General features: G+C 32.9%; 1 protein-coding gene and 1 non-coding gene across 15 annotated transcripts; one reads left to right on the top strand and one right to left on the bottom strand.

The window, feature by feature from the left end:
* Positions 1-6,396: 6,396 nt before the first annotated feature.
* LOC124888252 lies at positions 6,397-6,503 on the bottom strand. The gene has a single exon (XR_007046383.1). It is a non-coding gene; the product is annotated as a small nucleolar RNA R71 (small nucleolar RNA).
* A 5,482-nt stretch (positions 6,504-11,985) lies between these two features.
* On the top strand, positions 11,986-16,768 carry LOC107845721 (probable alpha-amylase 2). Of its 14 annotated transcripts, none has more exons than XR_007045616.1 (7): positions 11,994-12,447; positions 13,486-13,561; positions 13,848-13,884; positions 14,098-14,146; positions 14,282-14,364; positions 16,359-16,395; positions 16,543-16,768. XR_007045616.1 is itself a non-coding variant. In XM_016690189.2 (6 exons), exons 2-6 carry the CDS (start codon positions 13,528-13,530, stop codon positions 16,548-16,550), a joined length of 270 nt encoding a protein of 89 aa, XP_016545675.1. In that variant the 5' UTR covers positions 11,994-12,447; positions 13,483-13,527; the 3' UTR covers positions 16,551-16,768. The 14 variants fall into 14 exon arrangements, 4 of the variants coding, with proteins under 4 accessions (XP_016545675.1, XP_016545674.1, XP_016545673.1 ...); XR_007045615.1 differs by having other exon boundaries at positions 14,211-14,364; XR_001666962.2 differs by having other exon boundaries at positions 13,483-13,561.
* Positions 16,769-26,667: the final 9,899 nt, after the last annotated feature.

The raw sequence follows: 26,667 nt of genomic DNA, 5'->3' as shown, positions 1-26,667 counted from the left end.
TCCTACTTAGACTTAGGGTGCCTTAAAAGAGTTTTTGAGTCTAATCTATCTGCCAAAGGGTTATACAAAGCTTTATAATAGTGATCCAAGAAGACAACCATGTTCAAGATGGGTAGAGATTTGTGGAGTCCCGAAATATGTTCTTATACATAATGATTAGTTTCACATAAACTACATAACTCCTCTTATGGTTGATTATCTAGGGATACCTCGAGTGTCAAAGCATTTTTTATACATCTTGGAAGGCTATAGAGTCTCCGAAAGCGTAAAGGTTTCCTTCACTCGAGATGGGCACTTTGAGGAGGTGTGGTGTGATGTAATCCCCTTGAAATGTGGACACTTATGCTTGGGTGCCGATTGGTTTGCACAACATAAGATTCTAAATATGCAAAATTAGCCTAAAATTGTATTAGACCAATAGGGAAACCATCTCTTTCCACTTACCTTTCCAAATCTCAAGGCAATGTGGTCACTTACTCCAAGCTAAATAAAATTGAGAGACAAAAGATTGAGAGGAGTTAGTAAGTGCAAGGTAGAAACCTAAGAGAGAAAAAATGAGAGGTTGTAAGGAGTGAATTGAGGGGGTTACCACTAACCGGAGCTAACATTGTTTGTCCTTCTTTTAATAAGGACATGTGTGTAGGTACCAACATGGAAAGTGGAAGAGAACAAGTGCTAAAAGAGAAGATTCCCTTTAAATACTTGATGAGAAAAATCGTAATTGAATCCAAAGCTTATAGAGGACCTTCACACCAAGGTAAAAAAGAATGTGCTTAAGAACTTTAAGGTAAAATAGCTTACTCTTACACTCTTGTGCATAAAAATGATGATTATATGGCTAGTAGCCCATTGAGTGTGATAATTAGGTTACCTATATTTGAGTCTAATGATTCTTTACCTCTTAATGATGATGTACATAATGTGAGTATGGATATAATAGTTGATCCTATTGATGACGGAATTGACTCTTCTTGTAAGATCAATTTGTGTCCACCTAGTGTTGAAGCCATTGTGTTGGATGATAGTACATTATCTTGTGGAAATTATGTTGATCAACTTATGTGAGAAACTATTCCATCACTTGAGGATGTATGTAATGTGATTAAAGAACCTCATATGAGTGATTGAATTGAGAATGTTGGTCAAGAAAATGGGAGTGACCCCTTGAGCTTGTCTTTTAGTAAAGATCCTAATGCTTGTTTGGCTCGTAGGGATGACCATGTGCTTGAAACATCTTTGAAACTTGATAATGGTCTTTTAGAGAATGGACTTTCATGTTTTACATCCTCTCTATGGTGTGACACCATGACCCACTACATGTGCTAGGTCATATGCAATGGACTTTCATAACCTAGTGGTATGGATAACATTGTTGATATAGCTCATCTTGAGGGCTATATTGCATATGACAACCTACTATGGTGTGATAACATTACTCCTAAAGATGGAAATCTCTCTTGGAAGATGAGAGTACTCTTAAGGGAAAAGAATGTGAAGTCTTGGAAAGGAATAATCAATTGGGTGATGACAACTTTGATTTGCTTGAATCTTTAAGAAACCCAATAAGTGATTTTTCCTAGAAATTTATTGTGGATGTGATCCTTTATATGATATCTACCCCTGTTTGATATTTATAAGGATGAATTGCTTACTTCTTGTGAAGGCCTAAGTAATAATCCCTTTGATATTGGTGGTGGTATGTGTCTACTTAAGGATAACTCCATTGAAAGAGAAAGTATAAATTGTTTGGAAATTGCTTCCTCTTCTACTTTGTGTGACCTTACTATTGAGAATACTCATGGTAATGATTTTGAATCTAATAATAAGTACGTGCACGAGGGTACCTTAGTTGAAGTTGACTTGAGTGATACCTTTCTCTACTATCCCTTTGCTTTTGATGATGTTTATGCTAATGAGGAGAATATATCTTTTAGTTTGGGTAAAACTAGTGTTGAAAAAGAGTATTGTCTAGACCCATGTCTATGGCCACTCTTTCCATTTGACCCCGGTGCCAAATTTGAGTGTGGTGATTATGGCATACCCAAATTATTGCTTGGTCCACATGATAATAAAAGTTTGAATGTGGGTTTTGGTATCCTTCCCTATGATGAGAAGTCTTTCTCGAGGATCTATAAACCATTTGTGGGACCAACATTATGTAATGAAAAGAAATCCAACCAAGATGAAGGGTTATTAAAGAAGGCAGCCACGAAAAGCTCCAAGAGATTTCACTATTGTGTGTTTCCTTTCTTGACCAAGGGTATACCACTTGTAGATTAAGGAGAGAGTCTTTTATTGAAACTAGTTTGGATGAGCTCTATTCATATGATACCCTTCCTTATTATGTGAGTATATATTATGACCTCCTTCTCAAAGGTAGTATCATTCTTAAGAACCCGAGGGCAAATGTGTCATTGTCCCCTTTGGGTGTTGCTTATAACTTTGCATCCTTGTTTGACACATTTGTGCTTAAGTTGCATGAATCCCAACTTGTGGATGCCAAGTTGATGATTTACTTGAAAGAAAGAAGTCATATGTTCTTAAATGTCTTGATTCCATCCTTGTGTGCCTTATGTGCTATGTCTTTTGAGCCAAATGGCCTTTTTATAGATAATAGTACCACGGATGTTGTTTTTATAATTAATTCCTTGCTATACTACCTTTTTGCTTATGATTATATCCATGCTATTCTTGGATTTATTTGATGTAGAGGTAGGAAACTTATTGGTTGGTCCGCTTGTTTAAATGACAATGCTATATGGGTGTTGTGGACTTTAAAACCAAATGAGGCACCACTCTTGATGTGGTCTCTTTAAAAGGTAAGGAAATAATTATGTCTTATGGCTCCTAAGGTGAGGGTAGTTTCACCCTTTGAACTATTTGATGCCATTATGACCTTTGTGATTTCAGTATCTCTTGATGAAACCCATAGCTAACCCCTTTGTGCATTCTTCGAGAAGTTTTTAATATTTAAAACAAGGGATCTTTGGTTATATTTTAAGTGTGTGCAACCTTGGCATGATGTCATGATTATTTGTGCTAACCCTAACCCTCATGTCATGAGGATGTTGTATTTGTTTATCCTTCCTTTGGTTTGCAAGGTTTGTATTCGAGATCGAGTCCTTTTTCAAGAGGGGGAGGATGAAACAAGTCAAATTGCCTCCGGACCTTTGGATGATGCTCGAGGTGCTTGATGAGTCGTTAGTTCTTTTAAAAGATGCCACATAGAGAAATATTACTATTAAGAAGGGTTAAAGGACTTTAGCGAGGTTGAAGGACTGCAAAACGAGGCTCGAAAGCCCCTTGGAAGGGTCATGTTCCCAAGGCACTTTGGATCTTCTTTTGATCCACTCTAGCATTTCAAGAGCGGGTCAAAACAGCCCCTAGTGGGTCTTTTCTTACATTTGGGTCACTTTTGGGCCCTAATTATGAAATATGTAGCCAAACAATAAATGTTTGGTAGCTAGGCTTATTTCCTAACTTTTTTAATGATAATTTTTACATGATATATTCATGAGACTCCATGGGAGTGTTTGAGTGCTTGGAAAAGCATTTGTTGAACTTTGCTTAGAAATAATGGTTGTAAGGTGGATCTAATACCCTTTGCGGTCACATTAAGAGTTAGGTGTCTATTGATAGTCACTAAAGGAGGTTTTAGGATTTGATACATCCTTTGATTGCCCTTTCGGTATCAATTTCGTGTCTATCTTTCTATCATCTTTATCCTATTCTTCTATCTTTACTTTCCCTATTTTAGTTTCTAGTTCCTGAGGTTTGGATCGTATCACAAAGGCATAAATTTTTTATATCGATTAAGAAGTTGTTTTCAGATGGAGAAAGTCTAAAGAGGGTCCAAGTTTCTAATGCTTTGGGACAAGTTAGTAAGGCATGTGTTAGTGATTCATATACACTAGAGCAAGATCTACAAAAGTTTGTCGGGATTACATTTCTCTTATTTAGAAACTCTGTTGTATGGAGTTTATTTAAAGTGGCGAGCCATAAGAAGTATTTTATCTTATTTGGAATTTTTGTTTTCCAAACCGAAAGGTTAGTAGGATTGTTCGTAGGTAATATTTTTTTATGAATTTAGGAAAAACATATAAGCGGAGGTTGTGGTGAAAGTTCCTACAAATGAAGTATTCCAGAAGAATTTGTCCAATTTAGGCTCCATTTATTGTATGTAAGTATTATGGATAGTTTTTAAGATATCTGGCGAAATTTGTGTAGATACATCAGAAGTATCCTAAGTACCATTCGAAATGATTTGTGATAGAGTTTGGTTGGTGTCTTGTCGTGAAAGGTGATCTTGGGCATATTTATATGTCTAATCACATATATTCACCCATATTTAGACTTGTTTTAAGAGATAAAATGTGTTATTCTTATTACATTTGAGCCTTAATTTTGTTCCGTATCTAACCAATGTGATTAGTGATGCAGGGTGAATTTTCAACGGATTTGGACAAAAATTGGGGGCATGATATGAAGTAAGTGATGATTGATGTTGTGGAAATGGTTATCTTGATGAGGAAAGGCACTTATAGTGAGTCAAAAAGCATCCAAAGAAGAGTTGGAGCAAGTATAAAAGAAAAGAACCATGTCTTAGCCAAATTTCAGAAGTGGAATTCCTGTATGTCGTGTCGCTCCTTCAACGTGATGATCTACATGATGTGTGGGCCTCCTCGACGCAACAGACGACGCGACGCGTTGGCTTCCCTGATGCGATAAGCAACGCAGCGTGTCATTTATTCCAGCTCAAGCTAATTTTGTCCCAGTATATAAGGAGCACATGAACACAATTTCAAGCAGTTTTTTGGCAAGCACAACAGGGACAGAAAAGCACAAAATCTCTCTTTTAGGGTTCTTAGAATTTCTTTTGAACTTCTTCACTTCAAGATTAATTTTGGGTATGATTCAATACTTATTTTTGATGTTGAATTCAAACATGAGTGGCTAAACATCCTTGTTCTGGGATTGAGGCCAAGAACATGATTACTCTTTGATATTCTTTATCGTAATTTCTTGTCAAATTATCGTATGAGTTGTTCTTAATTTCTTGAGTTTACTATTTTGATGAGTGGCCACCATTAGAATAAATCTATATTTCTATGTGAATCTGGGAGGAGAATCATGGGATAGAATGAAGAAATTAAAGAGCAAGGGTCTTACCCTTTTATAAAGTAAGGGGTTTGAATTAGCATCTATGATAGGGATATACCTAGGAGCCTTGTTTGGTTAAATTGCAAGAAGATATTTATATGAATATAGAAGAATTGTTGCATCTCTTTAGTCGATGTAGTTTCACTATTCAGATAGATAGAAGATTTGAGGCCGGGAGACCAAAATCGTACCATAAACCTTGAGAATCAATAACTTGATAACCAACTACAATGCGATATGAATAGAGAATTTTGTGATTTTTAGATGTGCCTCAATCCTGGAATTCTCATCATTATTGTTTACAACAGTTGCTTGCTTTGCTATTGTCACAAATTGCTCCTTGTCATTTATTTACATTTTTGTTCATAATTTAAAAATCATCTTGATACTTTACAACACTTAATACCTCCTTGTCTAAGACTAAAGTTGGTTAAATTGCTAGTTGCTTAGTCCTCGTGGGAACAATATCTAGCTATTTAATTCACTATATTACTTGTACGATCCCATACACTTGTGTGTACGTTTGAACGCAATAAGTTTTTGGCGCCGTTGTCGGGGACTAGTATAATTTGTAATTTGCTAAATTTTTGGTTTTTGATTGAAAGTTTATGTGTTAACGACTTGATCTTAGCAGTTGAATTTTTTGCAGGTTTATCTAAATACAGGACTGGAGAGAGATAGAGAGTTGGTAGAGCCTTTTTTGGAACCAGAATTGGTATTTCAACAGAGGTGAAGAGCTAAGTATCCCATTCAATAGGTTCAAATGGCTGAAAGAAGAGTTCTAAATATTGTTGATCCAAATGATCCAGTTGATCCAAATGCTGAGCATATTCCATCTCAGGTTATTCTAGCTGCTCCTACTCAACCATCTACTAGACCTGTTCGTGAGTTGGCAATACCACTTACAAACTATGTGACTAACAGTATCCGTACGCCCGAACAAGGTGGTTGATTAGAATTGAAGCAGACTATGGTGCAGTTGATGAATTTGGATGGAAATTTGCTGGATTTTCAAATAAAGACCCACAACAGCACATACAAACCTTCCTGGAAGTAAGCGATATTTACATTCCTGCAGGGGTGAATACTAATTATGTCAGACTGACTCTCTTCCCCTTTTCTTTAATTGGGGAATCGAAGAGGTGTTTACATGTTGAACCACTACTCTCCATTACTTTTTGGGTGGATCTAGCTCGAAATTTCCTTATTCGATTCTTTCCATCAGGGAAGATTGCATGTTTGAGAAGTGAGATTTTGAGTTTCACATAAAAAGAAGGAGAGAATCTTTACCAAGCTTGGAAGAGATTTGAAAGTATGCTTAGAAATTTCCCTCACTATCATTAGTCTAATGATGTTCTTATTCATACTTTCATTGAGGGGCTAGAGACAAATACCAAGATTCTTTTGGATTCAGCAGCAGGTGGGCAAGCTCTTGAGAAGACTTATGATAAATTATACACACTGCTGAATCGGATTTCACAAGGGAACCTAGAATGACATGTTGACTCGAGGAGTGCTCCTAAGAAGGTTGCAGGTGTGTTAGAGGTAGATCAGTTCACTACTCTATTAGCTCATCTTGGAGCAATGCAAAATCAGATACTTATTCAGTTAAACATCATGAAGTTGAGGGTTCCATAAGTAGCAACTACAGCTAATGCAGTCCAACAGGTAAATTTTTGGTGTGAGGTCTGTGGAAGTAGTGAACACACAACAGATGCTTATGTGGTTAATCCAGATTCTGTTAATTATGTGGGGAATGCAAATCGTCTAGGACAACAGAACTTCGGTAACACTTATAATTCCAACTGGCATAATCATCCCAATTTCTCATGGGTTGAAAATCAGGCATAGAACAACAATCAGTATAAGGGGCCAGTGCAATAGAATCAACAGTAGGTTCAGAATAATCAAGATACTACTCAAACAAGTAATAAGAAGAGATGATGAAATAACTTTTAGCTAATCAAGACCAGTTTGTAGCGGATTTAAAGAGTCAACAGTTGATTACCAGGAAATTAGAGTTGCAACTCAGTCATATTGGGGGAGCACAAAGCACAAGACCTCAAGGAGGCTTACCTAGCAATACAAAGATGAATTCAAAGCAGGTAAATACAGTTACAACAAGGAGTGGGTTGTAGTTAAAAGAGGTGGTACCTCAGCAGGTTAGTTCCATAACCAATAACGATGATCCTAAAGCCAATGAGGAGAAATGTAATACCCCACACTTTTTTCTAGCTCAATTGAGCTCCTGGAACATCAAGGGTAAGCTTCAAAGTTGAATGACTTTTTATACATAGGAATTTTCCAATTCTAGACTCTTCAATGTGTGGGAAATTTAATTAGCTTTCCAATGATACCAATTTCTCCCAAATCCGACTCTCGGTTGAGAAGTTATGGCATTTTTAGTAAAATAGTGTGCCATTTAGGCAAGCACCATATCGCGGTGACAAGCAAAATGGCAATCTTCACTTTCTAGTGGACCTCCATCATAAACCCGTATCGCGTTGAAGTCTAATTTCCCAATTGTCAATTTCCAGTGGCTCACCGCGATGGTGGTGCATCGTGGTGATGGCCAAAATGGTATCCCAGTAGCATACCCCGATAGCCCCGTATCGCGTTGAGTTTCCAGTTTGCAAAGGTCCCTTTTCTAGTGAGCCACCGCGATCGTGGTGTGTCGCAGTGGCATGCCAAATTGGAAAATTTTGTTCTTCTCCAGTTCCGATTAAATGTTAAAAGGAGTAATTAGGTCAGTTCTCAAGCCCTAATTCATCCAACCACACAAGTACTTTATGCTTATTTTCATCCATTCTATCCTAAAAGAAAAACCCTAGAGCTCAAAACTTACCCTCCAAGAAATCCAATTAAATCTATTATTCTTCCAAGAAAACTCAAAATTGAGGATTCTCAAATCAACATACCCAAGAGTTCATCTTTAAGATCACAAATAGAGATTCAAGTTCAAGCTCCCTTAGGAATTTCATCAATTGAGGTATGCGGAGTTTATGAAAAAGGATCCTCTTTCATCCTTGTATCCAAAATCAAGTTTTTATTTCAAATTTATATGATTTTGAATGATTATACATGAGTTTTTTCATACCCATTATTGCTAATTGCAAGATTATGAGATTTCAAGTGATTTAGAAGTTGAATTGCATGTTTATTTTCATATTTTCATGCCTATTGCAGTAATTTTCAGATTTTGAGATGAATTATTATTATTTTTATTATCAAGCATGATTCTTATGATGTTTTGACATGAAATTGATGCATGGATTATTATTTCAAGATTGAATATTATTATTTCAAGAACAATTATACTTGAAACATAATATGATCAGTTTATTTTTAGATTTTCAGTAAAGATTTGATTTTTTGATCCTCAGATGATATTTGGAATCCACTCTACATATTTATTACAGATTATAGAAATTAGATTAGCTTTACTTACATATTTGATCAGATAAAAACATAATTGGTTTCAGAATAAACCCTTATGCTAGATTTTAAAGTGGATTTCCAATAAAATGAGCACACAAATTAAAAAGGGAGTAGTGTTTAGCATCGAGTTGGAAGTGTGGGATTAGCGTGCTCTATCTTCCACAGAACTACGTAGCCAACGTAGGTACAGATTATCAGATTATTCTTATTTCTATATGGATGAAAGATACAGACGTGATCACTTAGATTAGACTATACTCCTTGGCAAGAGTATGACACCTCTCCCTATCTTAAGGTTTTCCCCTTAAGGGAACAAGACGTTGGACTCCATATTAGCTCACATGGTTTATGTCGTTTAGAAGAACCTCCCTAAAGTTTTAAGCTTACAACATAACATAAAAGAATAATAGAAAAGATTTTAGAAAACTAAGTGTAAAGGATCACAACTTTATTTAGATTATGCTTTACAGAATGCTATTAACTACATATTTCAGCTTTTAGATTTCAGTTATGAGAGTGAGTCCTTTTTACACTTAGATAGTATGTTTTAAAGATAGAACACAAGTACAACTTTTAAAACTAAATGTTATGAATCTCTAGATTTATTCAATATGCTTTACTACTTCTGATTATAGATTTTAGTTTCTCAGTTACTCAAGTTTATGTGAGTCATTTATATTTAGCATGCATTATTTTACAAATGATGATGATGATTGATATACTATTTTTAGGCATGCATTTCACCCCCATACACTCAATACATCCTCAAAGTACTAATCCACATATACGTCTATGTGCTACATTATCTCATAATGTAGGTACAAGTTATAGTATGTACGGTCAAAATCAGACAGTTGTGGATTCCAGCCAGTAGATGATGAGTCCTCCTACTTCGGGGATTTTAGTTAGATATTATTTATGTACCTTACTTTCTCACTCATATTTATTGATTAGTTGTAGTTGGAGTCGTGTCCCAGCTATCTATGGTCAGTATAGTAGAGGCTTCATAGATGTCAGTTAAAATCAACCATGAAAATCTTAATTTCGTTTTTCAGACTTTATCAGAATGTAAAATTATATCAGTTTTGTATTTTCACCGATTCCATAATTTTTTTATGTTTATGCTTTTTCACAGTAAACTCAGTTATTTTGTACATCCTTAATCAGTTGCTTTACAGTATGCAGTACAAAGCTTGGGATCACTTGTGGTCCTAAGAACCGTGTGATGACTAAGGGGTAGTCTCGGGTCATTACAAACATGGTATCAGAGCATAAAGTTCAAGTGTCCGAGGGTGTCTATAAAGCCGTGTCTAGTAGAGTCTTTCGGAACGGTATAGAGATGTCTACTTTTCTTCGAGAAGCTATAGGACATTTAAGAAAAGTTTTCTTCTTTCATACTATAGGTCATGCTATAAAGTTGTTCTCTCAGAAATTTCTCTCAGTTCGAACGTAACTCCATAATCTTCTATCTGTAACCTATTCTCGAGATAAAATGATTAGTAAGTTCTAATTTCTCCCAAGATAATGCTCTTAAATTTACTATCAATTACTTCAGAAGCCACACAAGGGGCTTGAGAGGGGCTCCCCAGTGTGTTATGATAGTGCTCCCTAGTGTGTTATAATAACCCTTCAATGTAGATAGTGCTCATGAGAGGAGATATAGTGAACATAGATTGCTAAATAGAGTTTGCATTCGAGGGATATTGCAACCTAGAGTGTTATGCTTTATAAGTATTAGAACTTTCTTATAGTTGAAAGTATGAGTATAGAGGTGTAGTGGCAAGAAAGATGGGAATGACGATTGATCAAAAGTACATAAATGAGCTTATACATGTTATAGAGTTTCTGTTAAGGTGATATGTCTTTGTATATTAGTTTAGAGGTAATGAATGTGGTACAAGTTCGTTGGTAGAAGGTAGAGGAGGAGCGACCAGTTAAGATGAATTCACTACAAAAAAAAAGTGTATTTTACAGAGGTTTTATTGTGAGGGTCGATATTAACCTCCACAAATATATCAAAATTGCGGGGGTTTATATACCCCTGCTATTTTAATTACAATTGTGATGGTTAAAACCCCCGCTATCATTTAAAATAAACCTTAAATATTTTTGGGCGGTTGAAACCCCCGCTATACTTAGTAGCCGTTTGTCCATGAAAACTAAAATTTTTTGGAGTTGGAGTTGTGTTTGACTATGTTTTTTTTGAATTTGTTTTTGACTTTTGAACAAACTTTTTTAAATATGATTTTATGCCCTAACTTTTACTAACTATCAAAATCACCCAACTAAAATTTACCTACTAATGAAAAAGGAACACAATTAGCCACTATTATAAAAATAATTACATATACATGGCCATATTTAATGAATTTCAATTATGACATATATAATATTTACATTAATAGCCGTTTTCTCATATTTGAAAATTTTAAATATGTATGTTATATTAACAGATCGTTGTTTCCTATTTTTTAGGTAACAAATATTATCTTTCAAAAAAATTTATTTTTTTAGGAATTTATTTAATTTATTTTATTCATTTTTCGTTCCTAAAAAATAGCAAATGATGAGTTGTTATTAAATTTTAGGGTGCCGCTAATTTATTTCTTTAATTTTCTTATACGTGAAAGATTTACTGTGTGTGAATAAATTATTTCTATGTAAAACATGCTTTGCATATTTATGGTATATTATATCATATACCATAAATATATAAATATACTTAGTATGTTTCTTTATACTTTGTATTTTTATATATGTGTGTATATGGTATATACATGGTATAAACTTTATATATAACATACTTTGTATATTTATATTATAAATATGCTTAGTATATTTCTTAATACTTTGTATATTTATATATTTGTGTATATGGTATATGCATGGTATAAACTTTATATATAACATACTTTGTATATTTCTATTATAAATATAATACTTTATATATTTATGGGTATAAATATAAATTAGCAGTAAAATAATGTCTTAAATAAGGGATAAAAATAATGATGAGAGAGAAAAAAGATATATATTAATTAGGATAACATTAAATTTGAAATTATAATTATTTTATTCTTTAAAACTGCTATATACGTAATATTGAAAAATTAATATTATAAGGAGAGTTTTATGTAAAAATTTAAAAGATTGGAGTTATATGTAATAATAATAAAAATTGGAATTGAAGTTGGAAAATTGTGAAAACAACAAAAACCTATTTTTTCTTTTTCAGAAAATTTTTTAAAAATTATTTTTCGAATTTTCATGACCAAACACCACAACTTCCAACTCTAAAAAAATTTTCCAAAAAAAAGGAAAAATTTTCGTGGCCAAACGGGCCCTTAAAAAAATAAACCGCGAATGCAGTAAATAAACCTGCGAATTCCTCTTTTCTCAAAAACTCTCTTTTCTCAAAACCCCGCGAATGCCTCTTTTCTCAAAACCCCGCGAATGCCTCTTTTCTCAAAACCCTATTTTCTCAAAAGCAGCCCTCTTGGACAAACGGAGAAAGGGTAACAATCAAAACAGGCCACCGTCTTGACTGTTTCGAAATTGGTTTACAGATCGTCCTTTGATCGAATTCAAGCTCAAAATTCTGAAATCTCGTCTATCAGTCTCAGTTTGTTCTGTTACGATTTTTTTTCGGGTTCATCAGTTTCGTCACTGGTTCGGGGGATTTGGGGGTTCTGTTCATCTCAACCAGTTCATCGCGATCAGTTTTTGGCTTCGATTCCTTTTTCGACATCGTGTTTGGAGTTGGATTCGCTGTTGAGGTTTTCCGGTTGGCTCGCAATACCTCACGTTTTTGATTGCTTGCTTGTGGGTTCTAGCTAATTTGGCTTCTGGGTAAGTGTTTTTTGTTGGTTATTGTTTTTTGAGATTTATTGCTTGTGGATTCTAGCTTAGTTTTTATAGCGTTCTCGTACGGTGAGCTTTGTTTCCTAGATTTATAGAAATTTACGATTTTTGATGTTCGTACTTTGTTTGTGAGGTTTTCACTAATTTAGGTTCTGGGTAAGTATATTTAATTGATTATAGTTTTTTTGGATTGATTGCTTGTGGGTTCTAGCTGATTAAGGGTGTTTGGTTGGTGTATATCTATGTTTGAGTGTCTGTTTATGCCTTACACTAAGTCTATTAGGAGCACGAACATTTTCAATATGATAACATTTTTGTTATATCCAATACTGTTCCAACTTACCCTCCAGTCGAACCTTCAGCCTACCTGTTGATGGTGGAGGTGCTTAACTACTTGTCCAAGCCTCACTTATGTATCAAATGGGTGCAATATGGAGGAATAGTTATAAAAAAAAACTGCACTACTCGTGTTGGATCTTTACACCCAGTATCAGATACATACCTTTAGGGGAGTCTTAACATAGAGTGGTAGTCCTATTGTATTTGTAATCCTTGTGACAATAATATTCTTTTTTTTTTTTCTGTATTGAATCTTTGTTTAGTTTTTTGATGATCAACTATAGTTGCTCTTGCCCTCTGCTTTTTATATAACGACACAACGAAATACCTAGTGTAATCACATAAGTGTGGTCTCGAGAGGGTGGTGTGTATGCAGCCTTACGTTCTACCTTGTGAAGGTAGAGACGCGCCCTCTGCTTTATGTAGCAGAATTACTTGTAACAGCTCTGCTAGTACGTAAAAGATACCAGATGAACGTACGAGGTTATCACTCATCACCTAATGCTTTCTTTAGTTTGAAATATATGGATGATGCATCTAGATTCCTTAATGAGCTACATATATGAAAATTATGTAGGCATAGTGGTGTGTGTATATATATATATATATATATATATATATATTATATGGCTTCGGGTTGTAGTCGTTTCAAATTTACTTTTTTGTTTACTTGTATTTGTTTAGCAGGACCATTAGTGGCTTTCTTGGTAATTTCAGCTTCAATCCACTATGGGATTTGATGAAAGCCAGCAGACTGATCCATGTAAGGCTCTCTTTCCGTTATGTACTTCATAACTGTGAAGAAAGACGGAGATTTGAACTGAAAAGGCAAAGATTTGAACAGAATATTTTCTTATTTCATTTTTAACTTTAGCAGTTATAAGTGAATGATTGGCATGTGGATGCCTTATTTTTGTTAGACTACTTTTCTTGATAGTCTTGTTGTTACATTCCGAGATCTAGCAACCACTGTGTTTCATAAGACAGCTTTTTGAAGGGGTATTATACAGATGAATGCTAACTGAATTATTGTTCTTATGTGCTTGTAGTGGTTGTGATACGCAATGGAAAGAGATCATATTGCAGGTGATATTATCTTTCCTTACCAGTTAGCATGAAAGAAATTTCAAAGAATTTGTAGTTCATATAGCAATTTGTTTGAAGGATGAATGTTGATGTATTACCCGTAATAAGATTGTTTCCAACCCAAATAAATGGAAAATACAATTGAAATATAAGCATTGATCTGCGTCAAAAGTTCTGTTCATAAAAAGAAAAGTTCAACTATTTTCCATGCAGGCCTTTAACTGGGAATCTCAAAAATATGACTGGTGGAGAAATTTAGATGGTAAAGGCCTTTATTCTCTTAATTCTTCATATGGTTCTGAGCATCTCTTAAAATCTTTGCTTAGTAAGATGAAGCACTATAAAGTTAGAGGGATGGCAGACATAGTCATTAACCATCGTGTTGGAACTACCAAAGGGCACGGTGGAATGTACAACCGCTATGATGGAATTCCTTTTTCTTGGGATGAACATGCTGTTACATCTTGCACTGGTGGATTGGTAAGGATGCTGTAACTGAAATTTTGCTTCAAGGATTTCATCTGCATCTACTTGATCGTAAAATTAATGAATACAATTTTCTCTAGTATAGGATGTTTATTTTTCGTGTACTCTTTTATTTTTCTAGGGTGGCATAGATGGTAGATCCCTTTCCAGGAAAGGACCAAGAAGCTGTGACGCTAACATTAGCAAAGGAATGAATTGTATATAAACATATTAAGCTTGGTTTAGCGTAAAAACCTTACCAAAACTTGTGATTCCTTCATTAAGATTCAAATTGTAGGAATTCAAATCAGTAAATTAGCTAAACCATGCTAAATTTTCTATGTAATAGTTTCTCAGTGGAAAAATAGGTTTATTTATTTCTCTCTTTTTCGATTATACTCCTTGGTCTTTTTGCAAACTATAGTTAGACTCTTCAACTAATACTTCAATTTATCTTTAGTTCTATTGTAATATGTTGTTACCCTAAAACCAAATTAGCCCTAATTGCAAAAAAAGGGTTAAAAATGGAATCTTCAATTTTTATCGTTTCTCCTGATTTTTCCTATTTTAGTTACAAACTTATGGTGTATGGCAAAGTGAATTGTTAACATTGTGTTGTTGAATCTAAAGTCTAGTGAAACTGTGTGGGGCTCTTTCAATTCACTAGCATTGTTGCCTTGTTATTCATCTCATTTTCTTGTTCAAAACACAAACTCAAAGTCTAGTGAAGCTGTGTGAGGCCTATTTCGATTCACTAGCAACTTCTTGTTGTTCTTGTTGTTCTTGTGGTTATAATACTAATACATTACCTGGTTTGAGGAAATGCTACCCGAACTTTAACCTTGTTTGTGATGTAGAGCATAGTTGTCCGAGTACTTTAGCCCGCGATGCTTCTCCTCATTAGCATTGAAAGCATAAAATTGGGAGGATTAGTTTCTTAAATGTAGACTTAAGGGTCTCTTTGGTTAACTTTTCTCTTATAAATCAGTGTGTTTTACTTCACAAGACTCCTCTTTTTTTTTTTGGAGATTTTGGTGGTTATGGTATGATATAGATTCTTCTGCTTCAGCTTAAACTAAGGCTCGGAGATTAATGTATTCTGAAAAATTAAAACACATTTGAAACAAAAAAGAGACCGTACAGGTAACCTGCGTGATTAACTACTGACCAGCCATAGTAGATGAATAATTTTTTCTACTGAAGGTGGTGTCTATATTTGTAATTGGGATGTATCATTGATTATGCGAGTGTGTTAGTTTTAGCTAGTCTTGTCTCATTTTCACTTTGGCAAGCCTATGTATGAAATGTGTGTTACTTGAATTCATTGTTTTGCTTGCAACTTTATCTTTGCCTTGTGGCTTTAACTTATAAAGTTCCTCCAAAGATTGTGCCTTGCTCTAGTAAAGTTGAAAGTATGCCCAGGAATCATTTTTCAGTGCAAGAACTTCATTGATGTTATATCCAGACATGTTAATCCTGAAGACTTCATAGTTATCACTGGTAGAGTTCTAAGTCAATCTATAAGTATATCCAACATAATTTTCATTGTCAGTATTACTGGTGTCATTTCCCATTTGTTCATCATCGTGCTAGAGTCATCGTCATTACCAGTACTATAGTCATCATAACTAAAGTATTCTAGCTGCTTTGTTGGCTTCTTTTATGGAGTCGCCTTTCCCCCAGTGGACTTGCGAGCTGTTTGCTTAGTTTGAATGCATCAGAAAAAGTAAATAGTTTACGAAGAAATACTCTGCTGCAATGTCATTCTGTATTGGAAACATCTGTGTCTTGTTATAAGGATTTGTTAGACACTAAGTTGGTTGATACTGATTATAGCACCACATATGGTATTCCCATTGAAGCATCTTTTGCCTTACATCATCACCGCCTTTTCTTTTCCCCGTTTTCCTGCATTTTTGTAGGTTGGTCTCAAATTATATGTTGGCGCCTTCTTTATTCTGTACATGATAGAATATTAAGATGAGTACATTCCTTTTTTTTTTTGTTAGGTAGAGTTTGCCCCTTCACTGGCAAGAAGTCTAGCAGGTACCACAACACAGAAGGCACCATCACAGGCAACTCCTCCTTTTCGGAGTTGTTTTTTTCCTTTTTTGTTTTTTTTGTTTTCGAAACCTTACTATAAAATATATTTAGTTTTCAAAAACCTTACTATTTTTATTTTTACTTTTGTAGCCAAGTGATGTCTCTAGTGGACCTCTTTTGGATGTGAATGGAAGATCTTCTGGTGATAGTTATTCTAGCGATGGTCATTGAAATTTGTAATCGTATTAGTAACTATGACAATATTATTGAATCGCTGTTGGAGCAGTATTTTGTGTTTAAATTAGTTTTTAAGACTAATGACAATATTTTTGTGGTACGTTTTTATGATCTAATATTTTTTTGATTTTTATTGTTATTAAGATGTGTTTTTGTTTGGTCCAACAGTGAGTGATATATATGAATTCTATTAAATAAAATTTAAATTTAAATATTGATCATGAACAGTGTAATCTTTTTTTTTTTTAAAATGTAAAGTGAATCGTGGGGGTTTTGACCCCTGCAATTGTACTATATTAGCTGGGAGCTAGTTTACATATTGTGGGTGTCAAAATCGTCGTTACTTAACCGCCGCTAAGTATTTGTGGCAGTATATAATAAATCGCCGTAAAATGATTGCGACGCTTGTAATTGTGGGGTTTTTGAAATCCGCTGTGCTATCAAATTGTGGGGGTTTTCAACCTCCGCAATATGTAAATATAATCCCCACAAAGTGAGCAATGTTTTGTAGTGATTATTGTTTGCTTGTAGTATGAATGGAGTTATTGATGGTACTTATTTTGTTAAAAAAGTATTGGTTATTAATGAAAGTATTTGGCGGTTTAGTGTTGTTAATTTTGGCTTTTCTTGAGGTTGCAAAAATAAGTTTAGTTGAAATTTATAGGGCCATGAAAGTTATTTAGATATATAGATGGGTAAGTACTAGAGATGTGTGGAAGAGGGGTGTGCTAATAGATTTTAATGAAGTATTTCATATGATTGTGACCGATTATGGTTGTTAAGAATGCCTAGCACTAGATACTAAGATTGAACAGTGGATGATCATCAAGCATGTAATGGTTGCTTGATTAGTGATGCTAGTTATATGGAAGTAATTTAGTAGTCTCGAACAGTGTATGCAAGAGTTAAAGTTCAGTTATTCGTAATAAAGTATGCTGTAGAGGTGTGCTCAAGGGTGATATGGGGTTGCATTATTTTCTAAGGTTATTATGTGCTATGTATGGTTAGTAGTACCCTTGAGTTGCCAAGTGGAAAGGGGCTAGTGTTATAGTATGGAGTGTTCATAATAGATAGGTTAAGGAGTTATGATTGATAATGCTGAGCCTTTTGATATGATTTTGATCCTCATGGTTTAGAGAAAAATATAAGCTTAGAGATGTGATATTAGTAGGCTATGACGAAAGTAATATGGATCATTAAAGGTTGAGGATATCCATGTTAAGTGTTAGAATCTAATTTTGAATTTTTGAGGATTGACCAAATAGAAATAAGAGTTGAAGCTCTAGATGGTGTGAACTCAAGACATAGTGATACTCATGAAGATTCAAAGTTGGTAAGTGTTTAAGTAAGTATATTATGATTATTGGGCTATAGAAAGATAAAGTTGTATTTTAGAAGCAAGTATTAGCCGTGGGTTTTACACTTTCAGGCGTTGTCTTTCAGAGTAAGTTTATTTCTTATATGTATTGTCATATTCTAGACTCTAGAGTGCAGTGAGTGTAGTTCAATTTAGAGTGTAGCAAAGAGGTTCCCCAGACTTAAAATGATGGCTTGAAGCTAAGGTGGAGATGATAGAACAAGTACCTAAGTCAAACTCTCAGATTCTAGTAGTGAAGTCAGTATATTGTAGAACATCAGCAGGGAAGGATGATTCCCAACCCATTGTTCTTTCAGTGTTGTATTTCAGTCATCACGATATCTATTCATGCCTTACATATCAACTCTATGATCACAGTTCATGTTCATGCACATAATAGAGAATTATGTACTCTCCCAGTTCCTAGTATGAGGAGTTCCAGTTCACTCGGCATTACGAATCATGTTCCATGAATTTATGAATTCCAAACTCCAGTCATGCAGCTCATGACTCAGGTACTCATGTTTTATAGTATGTTCAGTTCTAGTACTTATGCTACACTCTTAATGTTCAGCGACATTCAGATTATGTCATGTATGTCCTCAGATTAGACCTCTTTGATGAGTTCATGATATTGATACTCTATTCCTCAGGCCTTAGTTAAGAGTCCAAGTTATACATAGTATTCCTTTAGTCATTAGGTCCACATGTCCTAACCTTCAGTGACCTTTCCTTAGGTCAAGATAGTGATGATGAACAATTGTGTAGATTAGAGAGAGTAAATGTTTCATGTTGGGAAAGATTATTGTATATTTGTTTTATGTAAGTCTATAAGTTTTAAGGAATGTTGAGGTGAAGCTTTTTGTGTATAACATGGTTAGTTGAGATTTTTTTTTTTTTTTTTACGTATCTTCCAAAGAATAATGCATGAAAGTTGTTATTGATAGAGTTATTAGAGGATATGAGAAAGATGCTTTTATGGGTGTTTGTTTAGAAATGCATATGGGGTTATAAAGATAGGCTTAAATGTCATGTTGGTGTATAAGTGGATGGACGCATTGCATATTAGTGAATTCCTAGTAAGAGGTTGAAAGTAGTTGTTAAAGTGGTAGTAGTATTTATTCATGAGATGAGAAGTAGTGAAAGTGTAAGGTGAATTGAATTCATGATTCAGACTAGTATTTCGGTGTGATGTGTGCACTTTGTAGATTCGGGTAGGCTTGAATATAGTAACAAAACTCGATTCAGCTCAGACTTTAGTAGGTGGAATTATCAGTGCCCATGTGAATATTTTCAGTAGTCTCAAGTGAAGTGTAGTTTTGAAGGGGGTAGTATAGTTGTGGGAGTATTTGAGAAGTGTTGCTAAGTTTGAAAGTAAGAAGTTGCATTGCTTGAGGTTTAGTAATTCTATCCTAGTTTATGATTTATAGGTCTATGTTCCATGCTATAGAGTTGTAGAAATGTTGGGCTTCCTTAGTCAGATGTCTTGTTCAAATTATGCCCAATTTTTTTTTCTCCTTAATGATTACTAGAATTTCTTAGAATAGTATTAAAGAAATACTCCATTTGAGTATGAGCAGTTAGTATGATCCAGTCCATATAGCCTGCGATCCAGTTTAGCAGTCAAACAAATAAGCTCCTATAGATTTTCAACTTTTCATTTAGTCTTACTACCCAAAGTTTAGCGAGTAAGGCCATTCCATGATGTAAAATGTTTGCATTTGTACAAATTACAAGTTCAGCTCAGCCTATGCACCAAGCATAAGTTTCAGATTCAGATATTTAGTAATGATAAGGTTCATATGTGTTCAATGAATGATCTAGTTTTCCAAGTATTCCAACTCAGGCAGTGTAATACACACTGTATGATCTTAGTCTCATCGTCTCATGATTCGTGCTGGCATAATTTATCACCTCGCAGTTCTATATGTATGATTGCATCATGAACACTTCAAGCGAATCCTAAACTCTCAGCATGAATCAACTCCTTACAGTAAGTAAAGACAAGTCAGCTCAGAAATCAGTTTCATAATATAGGTTTTTAATGTTTCAGACTTAGTCATGTAAGTGTACTCCCCGATGTGCATGTTCAGTATGTGGTCCTAGTTGCCTTAGTTCAGAAATCTAAGTTCAATCAATGTTCCTTAACTCATTTCTTTTCTAGTCTTAGATTCAGCTATATAGTTGTCCTCATGTAAATTCATGCACTCATAGGTTAGCTCAATCGCGCAATGTGTTTTAGATTTAATCATGCAGTTGTTTCAGTTGTGCATGTCAGCATATAGCCTCAGACCTCAGTATTTTCAGTATTAGCCAGCCACATCCGAGGACGAATGTTCCAAAGGGGGGCTGGGGGGAGATAATGTAATACCCCATACTTTTTCCTAGCTCAATTTAGCTCCTAGAACGTCAAGGGTAAGCTTCAAAGATGAATGACTTTTAATACATATGGAATTTTCCAATTCTAGACCCTTCAATCTGTAGGAAATTGAATTATATTTTCAATGATACCAATTTCGTCAAAATCCAACACTCGGTTGGGAAGTTATGGCATTTTTAGTAAAACAGTGTGCCATTTTGGCAAGCACCGCATCGCGTTGACAAACAAAATGGCAATCATTACTTTCCAGCGGACTTCTGCGACAAGCCCGCATCGTGTTGAAGTCTAATTTCTCAATTGTCAATTTCCAGTGTCTCACCACGATGGTGGCGCGTCGCGGTGATGGCCAAAATGGCATCCCAGTAGCTTACCACGATAACCCTGCGTCGTGTTGAGTTTTCAGTTCGTAATGGTCCCTTTTCCAGTGAGCCACCATGATAGTGGCGCGTCGCGGTGGCATGACAAATCGGGAAATTTTGTTCTTTTCAGTTCCGATTAAATTTTAAAAGGGGTAATTTGGTCAATTCCCAAGCCCCCAATTCGTCCAAAACAAAAAATTAAACCTATTCTAAGCACTTTATGCTTATTTTCATCCATTCTCTCTCAAAAGAAAAACCCTAGAGCTCAAAATTTAACTTCCAAGAAATCTAATTTCCTCCATTATTCTTCCAAGAAAACTCAAAATTGAGGATTCCCAAATCAACATACTCAAGAGTTCATCTTTAAGAGCACAAATAGAGATTCAAGTTCAAGCTCCCTTACGAATTTCATCAATTGAGGTATGTGGGGTTTATGAAAAAGGATCCTCTTTCATCTTTGTGCCCAAAACCAAGTTCTTTATTTCAAATTTATATGATTTTGAATGATTATACATGAGTTTTAAATTGGGGTTCATACCCATTATTGCTAATTGCAAGATTATGAGATTTAAAGTGATTTAGAAGTTGAATTGCATGTTTATTTTCATATTTTCATGCCTGTTGCAGTAATTTTCAAATTTTGAGATGAATTATCATTGTTTTCATTATCAAGCATGATTATTATGATGTTTTGACATGAGATTGATGCATGGGTTACTATCCCAAGATTGAATATTATTATTTCAAGAACGATTATGCTTAAAGCATCAGATGATCAGTCTATTTTCAGATTTTCAGTAAAGATTTGATCTTTTGATCCTCAGATGAGATTTGAAATCCACTTTACAGATTTATTACAGATTATAGAAATCAGATTAGCTTTACTTACATATTTGTTTAGAAAAATGCATAATTGGTTTTAAAATAAATCCTTATGCTAGATTTTAAAATGGATTTCCAACAGAATGAGCACATAGATTAAAAATGGAGTAGTATTTAGCACAGAGCTGGAAGTGTGGGATTAGCATGCCCTATTTTTCATAGAACTACGTAGCCAACATAAGTACCGATTATCAGATTAGTACCATTTTTATATGGATGACAAATATAGATGTGATCACTTAGATTAAGTTATACTCTGTGGCAAGAGTATGAAACCTCTCCCCATCGTGAGGGTTTCCTCTTAGGGGAACAAGATGTTGGACTCCATGTTATCTTACATGGTTTATGTCGGTTAGAAGAACCTCTCCAAAGTTTTAAGCTTACAGCATAACAGAAAAAAATAACAGAGAAGCTTTTAGAAAACTAAGTGTAAAGGATCACAACTGTATTCAGATTATGCGTTACAGAAAGATATTAGCTACAGATTTCAGATTTGAGAGTGAGTCCTTTCTACACTTAGATAGTATATTTTAAAGACAGAACACAAGAACAACTTTTAGAACTAAATGTTATGATTCACCAGACTTATTCAATATGCTTACTACTCATGATTACAAATTTCAGTTTCTCAGTTAATCAAGCTTATGCGAGTCATTTACATTTGGCATGCATTGTTTTACAAATGATGATGATATTTGATACACTATTTTTACGTATGCATTTCACCCCAATATACTCAATACATCCTTAAAGTACTGATCCACATATACGTCTATGTGCTACATTATCTCATAATATAGGTACAAGTTGTAGCATGTACAGTCAAAATCAGATAGTTGCGGATTCCAGCCAGTAGATGATGAGTCCTCCTATTTAGGGGACTTTAGTTAGATGTTATTTATGTACCTTACTTTCTTACTCATATGTACAAGTTATCTATTAGTTATCCACACAAATTACCCAAGTTATCCGCACCCCTACTATTGGTATCAAAGCTATGTTATTTTAAAAACAAACAAGTAGATATGTATTAATTAGTTATGTGTTAATTATAGAAAAATTACAAAAGTTAATTTAGTCGTATTTATTAATTATGAGCTATTATTATTTACGTTGTTATTTATTTATTAAAAAATGAGAAGACCATTTAAAAATATAGAAGCTTTTAGAAAAATTAAAGAAACTTTAACTAGTTACTACTTAGAATATACGAAGTTAAGTAAAACAAAAGAAAATTCCCATAGATTAGCTTAATTACCTTAATATTTAGCAATGAGACAAAATTAATAATCCATTTAAAATCTAGAAGAATGAGATACATACCACCTAATTATGATAAAATCAGATTTCGGTATCTACCAAAATATTATAAATAGTGTAAAGATGAATAACATAACAAAATTTCAAAAATATAAAAAGCTAAAACAAATAATATCTGAAAAACGGAGAGAATTAAAAATAAGAAAGGAAAGACTACAATATAACATGATCGTAGGAGTATGTCAAAAATCAATAAAAGCACAAAAAGAAGAAATATCATATTTAGAATCACAAATAGATAGTCTAGAATACATATATCAATAGTCTAGAATACATATATCAACATGATCTATATACTATCAAGTAGATAAAATGAACAAAGAAGAATTTATAATAGATGAAAAAACATATGAAAACCATGAAGGATTAAAAATAAGGATAGTATTTTCCAATTTAAGAAGAAGATATAAGAAAATAGGTGAACATTTATATTTAATGTTAGAAAAAGAAGAATTAAAATTAGAAGATAAATTAATAGCTATGGTAAGAATAACAAAAGAAAATGAAGAAATAGATAGGAAAAAAAATAGATAAAATAAAACAACAGACTACAGAAGAAATACGAAAAATAGAGGAAACTAAAAATAGTAGGATTGCTGAATTAGAAAAAGAATTACAAATGCTAAAAGATCTGTATGAAAAAAGACAGAAAGAAAAAGAAGAAAAGGATAAAGAACAAAAATTATTAATTGAGATAAATCAATTTAAAAAAAAATTAGAAGAAGAAAATAAAAAATTAGAAACTAATGAAATAGAAATAAACACAATAGATGTTGAAGAAACAGATAATTATGATTCGGAAGATAGTGAAACATATACAGAAATCTTAACAAATATAGAAAAATTAGAAATTAATGAAAAACAAGAAGTAATTAATAAAGAAAACTTAGAAAATACAAACAAGGAAATAAATACTCTTGATAAAGAAGACAATAAAAATATATTATCTAGTACATCAGAAATAAGAAAACCTACATATTATTATAAAAATAAGTTTAAAAAATATAACCTAACAAAGGAATATAACAAATGGACACAAAAATAAATAATTAATAAAAATTATAACTTCTTAGACTTAGACTGTGTAATAGATGTAGATAAAATGATACAATTATGGATAGGATATATAACAAAACAATTATTAGACAATGGTATAAATGCGATACATACACCAGAATATATAGAAAGAACACTAATAAGAACAACAAAATTATGATTTTTAAATTTTACTGAAAATAATAAAAAGGTATTGAGGAATGATAAAGAAACAAAAGGAACAATAGTAACTAAACTAACACCTATAGACATAGTGAAAAAATATAAAATGGCTATAAGGGATGGATTTAGCAGTATGACAACAGAACAAGAAGAACAAAACAAAGAGGAAGATACAAATAAGAATTTAATGTTAAAACTAGCAATATGTAATATGTGCTATATAGATGAATATGCATGCACGTTTAAAGAATACTACTATAAAAGAGCATATAATGCAGAAGAAAGTAAAGTAGTGAGAAGATTATATTTTAGTAAATTACTTGAACCATTTAGTTTAGAAATAATAAAGAGTTGGGATGAAGCAAACATAGTAGATACTCTAGATGCAAGAATAAAATTTCTACAACAATGGTATAGAAATTTATGTGAAAAATACAGAGAAGAAATAAAAATGGGAATATATTTGACAGTTTAGTTATTGTTGTTCCTTCTGTTTCTTTATCAATCCTTAATACCTTTTTACTATTTTTAGTTAAATTTAAAAACCATAATTTTGTTGTTCGTATTAATATTCATTCTATATATTCTGGTGTATCTATTGCATTTATACCATTGTCTAATAATTATTTTGCTATATATCCTATCCATAATTGTATCGTTTTATCTACATCTATTACACAGTCTAAGTCTAAGAAGTTATAGTTTTTATTAATTATTTGTTTTGGTGTCCATTTGTAATATTCATTTTTTATGTTATATTTTTTAAACTTATTTTTATAATAATATGTAGGTTTTCTTAGTTCTGATGTACTAGGTATTATATTTTCATCGTCTTCTTTATCAAGAGTATTTATTTCCGTGTTTGTATTTTCTAACTTTTCTTTATTAATTACTTCTTGATTTTTATTAATTTCTAATTTTTCTATATTTGTTAAGATTTGTTTATATGTTTCACTATCTTCCGAATCATAATTATCTGTTTCTTCAGCATCTATTGTGTTTATTTCTATTTCATTAGTTTTTAATTTTTTTATTTTCTTCTTCTAATTTTTCTTTAAATTGATTTATCTCAATTAATAATTTTTGTTCTTTATCCTTTTCTTCTTTTTCTTTGTGTCTTTTTTCATACAGATCTTTTAACATTTGTAATTTTTTTCTAATTCAGCAATCCTATTATTTTTAGTTTCCTCTATTTTTCGTATTTTTTTTTGTAGTCTGTTGTTTTATTTTATATATTTCTTTTTTCCTATCAGTTTCTTCATTTTCTTTTGCTATTCTTACCATAGCTGTTAATTTATCTTCTAATTCTAATTCTTTTTTTTTTCCTAACATTAAATACAAATGTTCACCTATTTTCTTATATCTTCTTCCTAAATTGAAAAATACTATCCTTATTTTTGATCTTTCATGATTTTCATATGTTTTTTCATCTATTATAAATTTTTCTTTGTTCATTTTATCTACTTGATAGTATATAGATCATGTTGATATATGTATTCTAGACTATCTATTTGTGATTCTAAATATGATATTTCTTCTTTTTGTGCTTTTATTGATTTTTGACATACTCCTACAATCATGTTATATTGTAGTATTTTCTTTCTTATTTTTAATTCTCTCCGTTTTTCAGATATTATTTGTTTTAGTTTTTTATATTTTTGAAATTTTGTTATGTTATTCATCTGTATAATATTTATTATATTTTGGTGGATACCGAAATTTGATTTATCATAATTAGGTGGTATGTATCTCATTCTTCTAGATTTTAAATGGATTATTAATTTTGTCTCATTGCTAGATATTAAGGTAATTAAGTAAGCTAATCTGCGGGGATTTTCTTTTGTTTTACTTAACTTCGTATATTCTGGGTAGTAACTAGTTAAAGTTTCTTTAATATTTCTAAAAGTTTCTATATTTTTAAATGGTCTTCTCATTTTTTAACAAATAAATAACAACGTAAATAATAATAGTTCATAATTAATAAATACGACTAAATTAACTTTTGTAATTTTTCTCATAATTAACACATAACTAATTAACACATATCTACTTGTATGTTTTTTAAATAACTTAGCTTTGATACCAATAGTAAGGGGTGCGGATAACTTGGGTAATTTGCGTGGATAACTAATAGATAAAGGGATGAATTTAGCAGTATGACAATAGAACAAGAAGAACAAAACAAAAAAAAGATACAAATAGGAATTTAATGTTAAAACTAGCAATATACAATATGTGCTATATAGATTAATATACATGCGCATAAGGAATACTATGACATATCATTTCAATTAACATGATAGAACTAGTGAGTAATAGTTTATCTATTAGTTATCCACGCAAATTACCCAAGTTATCCGCACCCCCTACTTCTGAATAAGGGTATAACTGTGGGGATACAAATAATTCATTCTTTTGGATATTTAGTGGTGCATAAGGTTTAGCGATTAAATTTGGGCTGGTTCCTGGGAGCGCAATAAGTTTATTAAAATTTGTAACTTTTGGGTTATATAGCCTTGGTG

This window comes from Capsicum annuum, chromosome 10, assembly GCF_002878395.1.
Source record: "Capsicum annuum cultivar UCD-10X-F1 chromosome 10, UCD10Xv1.1, whole genome shotgun sequence".
Lineage (NCBI taxonomy): Eukaryota > Viridiplantae > Streptophyta > Magnoliopsida > Solanales > Solanaceae > Capsicum > Capsicum annuum.
This window is presented reverse-complemented; position numbering and strand designations above follow the sequence as displayed.